Source organism: Cricetulus griseus, chromosome 2, assembly GCF_003668045.3.
Source record: "Cricetulus griseus strain 17A/GY chromosome 2, alternate assembly CriGri-PICRH-1.0, whole genome shotgun sequence".
Classification (NCBI taxonomy): domain Eukaryota; kingdom Metazoa; phylum Chordata; class Mammalia; order Rodentia; family Cricetidae; genus Cricetulus; species Cricetulus griseus.
Window position 1 is genome coordinate 200,382,830 of NC_048595.1, and position 14,332 is coordinate 200,397,161.

At 42.5% G+C, this 14,332-nt stretch overlaps 1 protein-coding gene across 2 annotated transcripts in view; it reads right to left on the reverse strand.

The window, feature by feature from the left end:
- Nucleotides 1–654: 654 nt before the first annotated feature.
- Pcdhac2 (protocadherin alpha subfamily C, 2) overlaps nucleotides 655–14,332 on the reverse strand; it is a 197,572-nt gene continuing 183,894 nt past the window's right edge. For both annotated transcript variants that reach the window (XM_035440185.1, XM_027398102.2), the window contains one exon: nucleotides 655–965. In XM_035440185.1, the coding sequence (XP_035296076.1) occupies nucleotides 655–965 (311 nt within the window). The remainder of the gene's footprint in view (nucleotides 966–14,332) is intronic.

Genomic DNA, 14,332 nt, shown 5'->3' on the forward strand with positions numbered 1-14,332 from the left:
ATAGTGATACTATAGCCATCAGACTTGAGGGACTCCTAAAGCTTTGTCAGTGGGGGTGGTGTTGTCAGCTACAGGATGACCACCACACCTTGAGATGAGAAAGTCTGGTGCCTTTGAGTTTCACATTTCCCCCTCCAGACTGAAGACTCCAATATTTCTGTATCTTTATTTCCCAGCCCTTCTTGTGTCAACTAGTCTAATCTGTACCATCCCAGCCAGCATCAGGCTCTTGAACACTCATGGTAGCTACACACACCCAGTGACCACAAACGCCCAAGCTGCTCAACCTGAATACCTTTCAGCCTGCCCTGCAAATGTCATCAAGATGCCTGAAGCACAGGGCTGAGAGTCCAACTCTCACTGGCGGGGCTGGGAAGCCTCTCCTTTGCGGCGGAGGAGAAAGGAAACTTGGGTCTGCTTTTTAGGTTCTGAAAACAAGCCAGAGTGGAGAGAAAGAGTTAACACCAGACTTAGGAAAGCTTTAAGACAAAACCTGTTAAATGCGATCAAGACAGACACAGGGAACTTTCTGCAGATTTCTGAGGTCTCTAAGAGGGCTCATGTCATAGGAGAAAGGAGCAGGGAGTTGCTACATGGGAGAGATTTGCCATTATTACAAAAACTGGCTAAGTGGCTTGTTTCCATTTGGTGGCCTCACTGGTCGCTGTTGTCAGTTGTACTGTTCCCTTTCTCTTTTTTCTCCTGGGTCTTGTTACCCTTCTTCTTTTTCTTCTTTTTCTTGGTCTCCTCCTTTTTGCCGAAGGTTATAAAGTCGCTTTTGTCAATTTGGTTGCTAGCAGGCTCCTGCCGAATGGAGATGATTGCAGGAGATCCTGGGATAATGAATTTGTCTGGCAACTCACCGGGACCAGACTGTTTGGGGTTGCCTGGTCCATATTTAAAGGTCCAGCTGTTGCTGTTGACACCAGCACCTACTGGAGGGGACACCTCTCCTGCCTCAGGTTCTGAAAGACAAAAACATCAACAACAGTGAATGAATGCCTTCCCTTATGACATACACAAGTGGGAAAAACTGCCCTCAAGTCTGAGGGAGAAGCCAGTGTCTGGAAACAATTAGCAGGGCAGATTTTCTTACCACAGGGCCCACAAATCTAGTTTTCTAATGACATGGTTTTGGGTCTTTGCAAAGAATTTCCTAAATAAGACAGCTGTGGTAGCTTGCCTGGGAACAAGACAGGAAGTATACAGATGTAAAGCAGAAAATGCTACTTTCAGTGTATGGATTATTATCATTTATGTTCTCTCGTTTCCTTTGTTTTGTTTTGTTTTTTCTGGAGACAGGGTTTCTTTGTGCAGCCCTGGCTGTCCTAGAATTAACTCTGTAGACAAGGCTGGCCTTGGAATCACAGAGACCCACCTGCCTCTGCCTCCCAAGTGTTGGGATTAAAGGTGTGCACCACTACCACCTGGCTTATTTTCACTTTTACTTCTGCCCAAGCTACAGATGATCTGTTTGAATTAATTATCCATCCTAATTGTATGGATAGAACAGAGACGAAATGGGAAGAAGTAGGGTACAGAGGCCACTCCATAATACAAGAGGATGGACTCCTGCTATAGACTGAATCAACTTGTTTGGATATAGTATTCCAAGTCAATTTCATTTTCAAACTAAGCCTCCTTCCCCAGAGTGGTCATAGTCTATATACCAAAGCATATGCAAAGTATTGTGGAACTACAAAGGAGAAAACTATTCATTTTATTGGATAAGGTTACATGGGGTTCTAGAGGTAAAGTGGCATTTGCACTGAGCCTGCAGATGACTACAGGAAGCTCCAATGCAAAACTCCAAGAGTCAATCAAGTTGGAAGATACTCCATAAGATGTCATAGCCAGAGCTGGAGAGGGAGAGTGATGGTCTATCTGAAAAAGTGACCCCAGGGGCCATAACACTGGAACCTTTTAATGCCACAAGAGTGTTTATTCATCTGACTCTGCTTTTTGGTAGACTCACAGAAAGCTCAGCCAAACAACTTACATTCACTTGCATCTTAGGATTGTTCGTTCACATCTGGAATTTCCATGCTTTGCTTCCTGCAATTTCTTTGGTGTCCTGGAGCATTACTGTTTTGGACATTGCCTACACCAAGTTCTCTATACTATTTCCCAAACCAATGGTTACATTTCAATTCCTACCCTATCAATCCCCTCAGAAACAATTCCTTCTTGAAACAGTGACTCATAAGTACTTTGTCATGCAGGAGAAGAATAAACCCCATGGGATCTTAGTGCAGGATTAGGCTCCTGTAACATGACATATTAACATGAAAGAAAAAGAAAGGGAACCACTTAAGAATGTATGCATTTCATATATACATAGAAAAACCAGGGGGTGGGCAGTTCGTAAAGTGTGGTAGCTTTAAATTGGGTTTCATAGGATTCAATGGAGAAGCAGTGATTTTTAGACAAGAGATAAGACAAAGGGATGAACTTTTTAGTTCCAGAGGACAGCAACTTAAATGGAAGAAAGTGACTGGTTGGCACAGGTTATTACTACTGATCCAAGTCTTCTAACGGTTCTCCCTAGTGTGTGTACAAACATTTTTCATTTGCTTTTGCAAATCTGTTTCACTTTTAGAAAAAACAGAAAAAAGGAGTCAGAGACTTTCTTCCTCTTGTCTTCCATATGTTGCAGAGTTGTGCCAGGCCACAGCAGTCGGCATTCTCCTGACCTTTTCCTTTTGCCTTTGACTAGCTTCCTATGAACGATCCTCCTCTCCCAAGTGTGTGATGGATTTGGCCTGTGACTGCCTTTATTATCTCTATACCCTCCTTTCAGGGTCTCATCCCTGTTTGATTGGCCTGTTTAAACGACCATCTAACTATGATAATAAAGTTGAACATGGTTTCACATGCTTATAATCCCAGCATTCACGAGGCTGAAGGAGAAGGGTGGAGAAGTTCAAAAACAGCCTGGGCTACATAACAAGTTCAAGGACAGCCTTGAATCATCTCAAAATAAAAAGATTAACATATAAATGAATACACTAATGGGATATGGATTTGTAGTTAAGGTCCCTATCCCTCTGCTGTAATCTCCTACATCCAACTGCCTCTCTGATGCCTCTAACAGAAAATTTCACAAAACTTACAAACTGAAGAAATCTAAAATCAAACTTTTGATTCCTTCCCTCTAGTCTGGTCTAAATCTTTCCAGTCCCAACACATGAGAATGAGAGATCTCATTGACCCTGTTGTTCAAGCCAGGAAGGGCAGCGCTACCTTTTGTTTTTCTTTATTGTCTGCTCTCGGTTTACAAGACATTGCCAAGACTTACTATTTATACCTCCTAAGTATATCTGACTCTGTTTTCTCCCATGTTCATTCTTTTCAGGACAGCATAATCTCTTATACAAACCAAAGCAATAGTTTCTCTCCTTGCTTCACTGCTTCCTCTTGGCCTCTCTCTAGTCGCCCACATAGTAGCCAAATTAGCCTTATTCTTTTAAGTCCTCCAAGTTTTAAAAATGGAAGTAAAATTCTTTAAAATAGAAATCAGATGAGATCACTCTCCCGCTTAAAATTATCCAAATTATTCTACTGTCTTGGGGGGGCAGGGAAGAAACTCTTCTAATATTGTATATGAGAACCATGAATAATATGTGACATGATGCCTTTATTCTCCACTCTCTATAAATCTTCCCTACACCACCATTCCAGACTCACAGATATCCTTTCAGTTTCTCAAACAATCCCTGGGGTTGTTTTACCTCAAGATCTTGAAACCATTAGGTAGATTCTGAAGGTGTAAGATTTACACTAAGCCTTGGGAAAATAAGAGTTTTTCAGTGTAAGACTTCTCCAAGAAAGTGTAACAGTGACTTTAGAAACAAACCAGAGCATCTCAAATGATCTTCCTTCCATTCTTTAAAAAAATATCTTTTTATGTTTATGGAGTTTGCCTGCATGTATGTCTGTGTATCAAGTGTGTGCATGGTGCCTGAGGAGGCCAAAAGAGAGTGTTGGATCTCCTGGAACTAGAACTACAAATGATTATCAATGAGCTGCAATGTGGATGCTGGGAATCTGTTTCTCTAGAACTCTGGTCCTCAGGAAGGGCAGCAACCCTCTTAACCACACTGATCCACCTCTCAAGCCCCTCCCTCCATTCTTACCCTGATTCCCCATTCTTCTAATCTGTGATTAAATGCTATCTGTTCAGAGAAGTCCCAATGTGGGACCCAAATTTCCACTTAGGGCCTGAGAAAGCTAAAAACAAAACAAACAAATAGATACAGCTCCTAAAGAGGTGCTGCTGTGCAGCAGAGCACTTGAGTAACTAAGTAGAAACAGCAAGCTAAGTAAAAAACCTGCCACAATTCAGTCGCCAACCTCCTAGAGCTGGGGTGGTTAAAGGCAGCTCTCAGCCAGGCCCCTGTGCTTAAGGTTCAGCTCTCAAGGACCCCAGGAGGGGGCAGAGCCAACACCAAAGCCACATGGCAGAGGGCCTAGCTGCCACTTAGCAGTTTAAGGTTTGACTCACATGGTCAGAGAACACTACAGGTACATAGTAAAACAGGTCCAGACTGGAAAAAAAAGAGGTTACAGTGTGCGTAGGTACTTAAGAAAGAAAAGAAAATGGGTATAGACAGTACAGGAAAAATAGTTTAAAAATAAATAAAGTCTTTAAAGAATTTTTTAAAATTATTTTTAAAAGTAATATAAAAAGAATAAGCCACATAAAGATGGGAAATACACTGGGATCCTGTATGGTACTTTGTTGACTGAATTTTTTGAATGCTGATGAGTAAATGGCAGCTGCTGAGAGACACAGGGTTGAAAAAGGAACTGCTGAATAAAACCATCCTAGATACTTTAGGATGTCTTAATTTTAAAATGGAATTCAAAAATGTGTTGCTTTGGGGGAGAGAGAGGTTATGTTTTTGTTTCCACAGGAAAGGCTGTGGATTCCTTCAAAATTAACAGAAACAAGATTTGATTGGGGCAGACCTCCTGAAAATCTTGGCTACAGAAATGAAGAAATAAACCTAGAAAGACTACAAAACAGGTAACATATATACTGACCCCTTGACATGGGAATATCTCTAAGACTGGATGAGACATGATAAATCCTGTTGGTTATAGTCCTCATGACTTATTATTACATGCCATCCTTTCATATGGTTTGGCTGTACAGTCCAAACAAACTTATAAAGTTGACAGATGGCTTTACCTCCTCAAACATAAAACAAAGAAAACATCTTGGGCTGGCCTGTGCATAATGCATAATCCATCTTGTATTGATGATATATATGTTTCCTTTGAATGTTTGTGTGTTTTCAGAGCAAGGGGACAAGACCCCAATGTAAATGGGTGGTCCAGGTGATTTAGCCTTTCAGAGTTCCTCTGTTGCAGTTTCCTCAAAGTTCTATGTTCAGAAAAACTTCAAGGCTGCTAGCTGAGATGGTCCAGCCTCACAGACTATTCTAGCCAGGACTTCAGATAAGCCTTTCTCTTTCCCATTTGTAGCCAAGTCTCTGTGTAATAGGAAAGTGCAAGGCTTATCTGCAGGTTAGTAGTTAGTCATCTATAACAAACTTGTAGTCATGTTAGGTACGTTTTCAAGGTTAAACATGTATTTTGGATACATAGGTGATCTTTAAATGCTTCAGAGACCTACAGAATATGGCATTTAAGATGTTTAATAGCCTAAGGCTGTTCATGACAGTGAGACATGTCTGCCTCCGACAACACCAATCTACTTCATAAAAGGATGATGAACCTCCATATGGAGTTCATTTTCTTTGGGGTAAAGCTAGGCATTTGGACAAGAAACTGTCCTTGCCCCAACTGTTGGCAGTATACTATACAAACTGGACAAGCAGGACACAAAGGAAAATGACTGCTGAATTTTGCCAAGACAAGGTTGGACATTCCTTCAAAATTCCTGCTTCACAGAAAAGTCTGTCCATAGGCTCAATGTTGCAGAGGAACCTTGGGTGACTGTCCAGGCAGCCAGATGCTTCTACCATTCTATAGTTTTGGAAGTTGTTTGTTCTGCACTTCGTGTTCACTCAGGTAATAATATATCCTTCTCAGGTGTCTGGTGGAGTTGAAGATGAGATAGTTACAGTTTCTTTGGTACCAAATTCAGAAAAAAAACTTACATAAGAGATGGAAAGTTTGTAAAGTTGAGAAACAAAAGCTTAAATTGTTTATCTAAGAAAATGTTTTGAGGTCTAAAAAGATAATATTGGGTTGGTAATACAAGTTAAGATAGAAAGTAAACTAGGTATACAACTTTGGACTCACCAAGATAGGATAGCTAAGGGAGTATTCTCTGAATTTGCCAAATGCAAATGGACTGGCTATTGTAAAAGTAATTCTTACTTGATAATACTTCTTAATGTATATAGTCTTACTATGGTAAAGCTAAAGCCTTTCTTTTCATTTAGACAAAAAGGGGGAAATGTGGTGGAATATTTGTTCAACTGTGCAAAGATGTGCTGCATTTGTTTGATTATGTAAAGATGTGTTGCCTGCCTAAGGCACCTGATTGATCTAATAAAAAGTTGAACAGCCAATAGCAAGAGAGGATATATAGGTGGAACTTCTGGACAGGGAGAGTAAGTAGGAGGAGGAATTTAGTCTCAGGAAGAAAGAAAAAGAGATGCCAGGGAGATGCCAGAGGCCAGACAGACAGACATGGAGGAATCACAAAAGTAGGACATACACAATGAAACAAAGGTAAAAAGCCCCAAGGCAAAACATAGATGACTAGAAACAGGTTAAATTAAGTTAAAAGAGCTAGTGGGACAAGCCTAAGCTTAGGCCAAGCATTCATAATGAATAATAAGTTTCTGTATCTTTATTTGAGAGCTAGTTGGTGGCCCAAGAAAATTCAAACTACAGAGTATTCTAATCATTCCGGCCAAGCATCTAATAGTATCTTCTTCACCTAGTAGAATCTACTTCTGCAAGATTTTCAAAGGCAAGGTATACAGATATAGATACATCCACCAATATAACCAATGCCTATATAATTCCTGGCCCAATCATGTATATAAATATTTGTTAAGTTAATGGACAAAACGGTTGTTGTGAAATGCAGAAATGGTACCCATTCTGGTAGACCAAGCAAGTCTATACTGATGATACTTTTAAGTCCAAAAAGGTAATGCAAACAAAGTGGCAATCCTGAAGCTCAGCACAATGTAAGCTCCATAAATGGTATCACATATGGGTCTCTCTCTCTCTCTCTCTCTCTCTCTCTCTCTCTCTCTCTCTCTCTCTCACACACACACACACACACACACACAATACACACACATATTCACAGTGCTTGGAACTAGGGGGCAGATAAGGCATGAGATTACAGAAAGCAGGAAAGTGGGGGACAGGAAATTTCCTTCTCTACTAAACCCCTTTTCTCATAGCACACTTCCCTTGGTAGAGTTAATGCTATAGCTCTCCAGGGATAGGGCAAGAGACATTGTTCCCCCTCTGAGGCTAAAACTACTTCCTTTCTTATAAAAATAATCCAATCTTCAGCTTAGCTCAGCCAGAATCTAGCTGTTAAACTTTCAGATACAGGCTCCAACTCTGAAAGACCTAGAATAAAGGGGGAATGGGGAAGGTGTCTATTTTTGTTTGGAACCCAAGGCTTTTCACGTGTTAAGCGAGTACTCTACTACTGAGTCATACCACCTCCTTATTTATTTATTTATTTATTTATTTATTTATTTATTTTAGTTGGAGACAAGGTCTTGCTAAGTTGAGCCTCAAACAAGTGTAGTGCCTTCAAACAAAAACAAAAACAAAAACAAACAAAAAAAACCCCACAAGGGCATGGGAGAGCTGACCCTGATCCCAACAGCTTGGGCTGACTAATAAGCTACCACCCAGACCCACATCCAGGGCTTTGAGTTGGCCCATCCCAACATCTACACCATCTATGACCTGCCAGAGTGTGTGAAGGGGCTGATCCGGCAGAACCATAGCCACAGGATCCCTATAACTGGGGCAACAGCAAGATATCCAAGAGGAGTTTCAGTGAGGGTCCAGTATTGATGCTGTACCAGAAGCCAGAGGCTTGGAATCTAACTGACAACTTATTTCAATGAACATTTGCAAATAAAGCTGACTGGACAAAAGCATATACTTCGTGACACACTGCAGCTCCCAATGCCACTCAGATGAATGAAGAGCTGTTGAAGAGGCAGGAAAGATAGAGGAGCAAGGTGGGTTTTGCTTTGAATTCATATTTTTAAAATTTCCTTTTTTGGGGCAACACTATGGTGGCGAGGGCAGATATGGAGGGACTGGAAAAGCAGCATGATGTTAAAATACCCAAAGAATCAGTAAAATTATGTTAATTAAAAACAAACAGAAAAAGAACAACTGGGGATTGAACCTAGGACCTTGCATATGCTAAGCAAACACTCTGCCACTTGGCCATAGTCTCAGCCCTACGGAATATTTTTAAAGCGTTTAAAAGCTTTGGATTTGGTGTCCAGAACTAGGTTTCAGCACCACCTGAGAGCTTTAGTTTAACCTTACAAAAACTCAGAACAGAAAAATTTCTGACCATAGACTCTGTATGAGGGCCCTCTTGCAGTCACTCAGAGAGGCCTTCATTCTGTAGAGTAAAAGAACATTAGCTGCCTCGTGCACTGGCCTAGGGAGGCCTTGCAGCAGGCCCACCTGCCAGCAGTCAGTTGACCTCTTTAATACATCAGGGAGCTTCCTTGGCCTTTGCTGGCAGTCTTGGTTTTACCTGACTCAGGCTAAACTCTGAAGAGGCAGTCAGAGAGCTATTCAAGTCAGCCCTCACATGTTCAGCTTCCTTGGAGTAGGAGGAGGAGTGGTTTCTCCAGTACTCCCCAGACACTATGCTGCTTTACCTATTCTGGTCTCCTTCTGTAAGCAGAAACACCTCTGAGGGCTTCAGCAGCATCTGCAATGTGACTCACTCAAGAGAAAGCATAGGTTAAGGATCTGACAAGACAGCATTTACTGACCTCCCACTCAGAACTGTTCTTTGACTAAGAGAACTGAAGATGGCTAGGTCTGCCTGTTAAATGCTTTTTGGGCAGATCCAGGGATCTAATTCCTTTTGAAGAAAGTGGTGAGGGAAGATGCAACAAACTCCAGCTGTAAGCCAGTCCCAGAAAATGGTCCACAGGGGAAATCTTCTTTCAGCGATACCTCCTCTCCTTCTTAGAGCTCCCACAGGCCCCCCATTATTCTCAGGGACCCAGACACAGTCAATCAAGATCCGAAGAACTGGTTCTGGAGGCTGAAGCAGAAGTATCACAAGTTCAAAGTCAGCTTGGATCATATAGAGAAACCCTGTCTACATTTTTTTAAGCGCTAAAAGGTCTGGGAATATAGATGAATAAGATTTCTTGCCTAAAATGAATAAGGTCCTGAGTTCAATTCCCGGTACCATGCCCACCCCCTGACTCCAAATAAGTGGGCTTTTTAGATCCTAGGAAGAAAGTATAACAAATATTGAGCCCATAAGAGTTTGGATCATTAGGAAGAACCCTTCCAGATATTCAGAAGACAAGAAAGTTTTAGTAAAGTTGGATCATAATTATGAAAATAAAATGGTTTTCCTTTTTTTCTTTCTTTTTGTATTGGCCAGTTTCTTCTAAACTTAAAAAGTAGAATAGTGTGCATTTTTCAAAAGCACAAAGCTTCACTTTTCACTTCAAAAACTGCTTTCCTGAAGTAGCTAGCTGGCAACTTCATGTAATCCTATAATCCACTTGGGCACTGCACAGGGGTCTTTGGGCAAAATTCCTATCTTTCCTCTTTCACGATAAACTAAGCCTAGCTGCACGAGTTCATGGCGTGCTTCAGGGACTAGGAATGATTGGGGAATCAAAAGCCAGGGGAGGGTCTGAAGATGGTTCGGTAAATGCAACGCCTGTAAACGTTTCCCCAGTGCCCTGTTCAGAGCTGCAAGAAATCAAAGGGAGGCAAATAGAACTCTAAGAAATAGATATTGCTAGCATATGTGTCTGTTTTGTAAATGAGGGACCTAAAGACCAATTTTGGTCACACGGTTACTACCTGGTGCAGCCTGGAACTAGGATCTGGATAGAAAGAGGCACATCCTGATCTGTGTATCAAGGTCCTGGGAAAACTTAAAATAAAATACGTGCACAGGAGTTGTTACGGCTATCTGTTTTGTAGCCATCTGGGAGAGGCAGAGGCAAGCAGGATGGGGCCTCTGAGCTAGAATCTGCTGAAAGGAACAGAGGTGGGGGAGGGGTGCGAATGTGAGTGAGGAGTCAGGAAAATCACAGCTCAGCCTCCAGGTTTCAGCCTCCCCCGCCCCGCCCCTTTCTCCCCATTCATCCCTTTGTTACCATCTCTGGGATTCAGTGCCGAGGTTAATAAAGAGCTTCCAGAAAACCCATCATTGTGATTAAAGCCGAGGACTATCTTGCCAGACAGCACTTTGGAGCCTGCCTACCGCCCACTCTGATCCGTCAGTGCACCCAGCAAAAGCTATTAAATGATTACAGGCGCTTCCGGGCCAGCCAGCCAGCCAGCCAGCTTCCCCGGACTGTTGCTGCTCCGGGGGTGGGCTGCTGTTGATCTGGATACTGCGGTTAGAGTCTGGTCACCAAAGGCTCTGGGTTTGTATGTATTCAGAGGTTCGCTGAGCTCGTGTGCCACTCCGCCTCTCCCTCTCCCTTCCTGCTTCTGCCATCCGCGCCACGGTTAGTCACTACAGTCACTGCATTCTTTCAAGCGGCTCCGATTTCCTTTGTGTCTTCTAGTTTTAAACAACTGCCCCTTGACCCTGCCTCACCCCACCCCACCCCCGGCCCCAGAATTTATCAGGAGTTTAGAATTGTATAGATGCTCCTTCTGCCTAGAGGGAAAACAAAAACAAAAAATGCACACCCAAACTGCTGAAAAAAGAGACTATAGATGTAAACCATCCCCTCCTCCTGCCCACCCTGCTTCCCATATTCGCTTGGGTTTGTGAACTGACTGGAGAAGCGCCACCCCTCAGCCACTGGTCAATTGCACAAACCTAAACCGCATTCACAAAACAGGAAGAATTCAAGTCTGAAATCCGAAGCTTGTTCTGGATTAGAAAAACAACAGAAAAGGCTACAACTACCTGGGGCCCAACTAACCACGGCCTTCATTTCCTTGCTGCTGCTTGTTTCAACAGTGGGCACAGAAAGAATTCCCATAAAAACAAACTGTCAGCATATATTCCCTAAACTCTACAAGACTTGAAACTTTGTTACCAGGATACCTAGGTTTAAGCCTAGCTACCTGGTTCCACTTATCATTTAATATCTTTGCGCCTCTGCTTTCATGTGTCAAACAGGCAATAATAGCAGTTGTTACGAGATAAAATGTAATTCTTAAAGAGCACCTGCCTGGCACAAAGTAAAAACCTCCTTAGCTCTTACTTGCTAGTAAGAGAGAGCCACCGAAGAGTCACTCATTTATTAAAGAACTATTATATATATTGAAGGCTTGTCTTGAGTCAGGCAGTTTATTTGCATATTCTGCATATGTATATTTATTTGATGAATTTTAAGGCACAATTAATTAAATTTACTTTAAATTTGGATTTAAATAATGTTTATTTTCAGATAAAAATCTGAAGGCTTCAATTAGAGCAAGTTGATTTGCTCTGAATCACATGGGGATTTGATAATGAAGAAGCTGAAAAATTCTTCTCTCGATGGCTTGGCTCAGTAAGACAACTTACTCCCCTGAAAACACACCTTGGGAAGCCTGGGAGTCTATTGTGTGTGGAGGGGTAGAGCTGCTCTAGATTCTCTGGCCTAGCTTGTGGTCTGGAGGGTAGATTGGGGATGGGGGGGGGTGCACCTCTGATTGGAAGTCAGACTGGGCCAGTGAAAGGCTGACCCCCAGGGGTCACCAAAACTTCCACTCCTGGTGTTCCGATCTCTTTGGGTGGGATGAGCTGATCTGGAAGAAGATTCTATGACTGTCTGGTGCCTTTGGGCCACAGCTGGGCTAATTTTCAGTAATCTTGGAGCGGAAGAGAGAATACAGTTGGCATATTTTTAAAGCCACAGCTCTCGCTTTGTGCCCAAAATAACTCTGCCATTTCTAGGTTAAGAGTATAAAGGCATCATGTGCTGGAAACCCAGATTCAGACACTGGAATGGCTGGTCTCAAACCTTCCTACCTTCTACTTGAAAAAACAAACAAACTTTTTTCAATGTCCTCCATAACCCAGCCAGGGTTCATGCTGCCGGTTTTCTCTGTTTTATTTCTTGGTTGTTTAGGTCCTTTAGAAAAAGCAATTTCCCTTTACAGCCTTTCTTCTCAAATATCCTACTCCTCCGTGGCAGCTGATTATTACACACGAAGGAAACTGCTTAGACTTCAGGTTCTGCAGGAGAGCTCGAAGATTTGAACTGCAGTCTCATCTCCGATACTTACCTGCTGTGAAACCGTGAGCATTCACTTGGCCTCTGGCGCCTATCATTTCATATGCAAAACACAGCCACCTAACAATGTTCTCTAACAATATCCACCCAATGGGGTTGTGAGCATTAAAAAGAGACAAGGCTCATAAATTACAGAGAATGATGCCTGGCATGAGGAGACTGAAATAAAGAATGGTTATCATTAGTATGTACAATTCCTTTAGGGTCACAGTACACTGTTAATTGTAACACGAAAAATAAAAGACCCAGAGACTGATATTGGGGTTCAAGCTTCAAGCTGAAGATCAGAAAAGCAAAGCAGTTGGCTACTAGCTCTCACTCTAATTCAGACTGAAATGCGGTTCTGCCTCCACCAAACTTCAGACTGAAGCCTCTCCTCAGTGTGGCTGGAGAATCCTGAGACTTCAATGTCTTACTATCCTCACTGTGACTGGAGAGTGAGTGCCTGATACTGAATGCTGAAGACCCTGCTCCTATCTTTTATGCCTCTCTAGTGTTGGAATTAAAGGTGTGTGATCCCAGGTGCTGAGATAATCTTTGTGTGAGCTGTTTCTCTTCAGGATTGGATCAATCTTGTGTAGATCTGGGTGGCCTTAGACTCACAGAGATCTGTCTCCTTAATCCTGTGTGTGCCTGCTTCTGTGGCTTGTGGCTGACCTTGCTTTCTGAACCCTCAGGCAAGCTTTAATAAATCATAAATAATATATCACCACAGTTAACCTATTTCTGTGGGCAGTCCTTCCAGGAAATGTCTTTTCCAGGGACCTTTTCCCAGAGGGTCTGCCCCTCCCAGGTGTCACTGAGGACCACCCACAGTGACACTTTCCAGTTTAGAAGTGGTTGAGAGGGAGGGAGGGATTCTTGGGGCCTCAGGAAGAGGCAACAATGTTAGGCATGGGAGCAAGCACATCTCTACTATTCTGCTTTCTTCTCTTTTCTCCTATATTATTTTGTTAACAGTGGTTTGATGGTTTCTATCTGTAAAATGCAGAAAATCCCTCCTCAGAAGCTTTATTACTCTTACCACTATCTATTTACAGCACAGTAGCCATTACATGGAAGGCATTAAGAATATGGATAGGGCCAGATGGTGGTGGCGCACGCCTTTAATCCCAGCACTCAGGAGGCAGAGGCAGGCGGATCTCTGTGAGTTTGATACCAGCCTGGTCTAGAAGAGCTAGTTCCAGGACGGCCTCCAAGCCACAGAGAAACCCTGTCTCGGAAGCCCCCCAACTCCTCCCCACCCGACACCTTTCCCACCCTCCCCACCCCCCACAAAAAAAGAACATGGATATGAATCAGGAAAGTGACTATGGAAAGGTGACCTGTTCTTGAAGAGTTACAATATAGTATGCAAAATAGGTAAGTCAATGAATTTTGTGTTTGTTTTTCGAGACAGGTTTTCTCTGTGTAGCCCTAGCTGTCCTGGAACTTGTTTTGTAGACCAGGCTGACCTCGAACTCACAGAGATTGGCCTGCCTCTGCTGGGATTAAAGGGGTGTGCCATCACACTGGCCAAGTAAATGAAATTTTGTTTTTCTGGAGCTGAGGACCAAACCCAGGGCCTTGCACTCGCTAGGCAAGAGCTTTACCACTGAGCTAAATCTCCAACCCCCAAGTAAATGAATTTTAAGGTAGAGTAACTGGCATGGTGATATGTTCAATTTCCTAGAGACAGTATGTCCAACACATAAAAACACCACTCATAATATGAAATGGCCATGCTTCAATTCCTGAACTCCTTTCACTATTTAAACCCTATTTCAAGTTCCTAAGCAGATAAATGGGCATAACAATAGCTTAATGGGCTAAGTGCTTAGGAGTACCTGGTATACTGTTTGAGTACATTTTAACTATTACTATTGTCGCTTACAAGTAAATTCTCTCCTCTCTCTGCTCCAGGACTC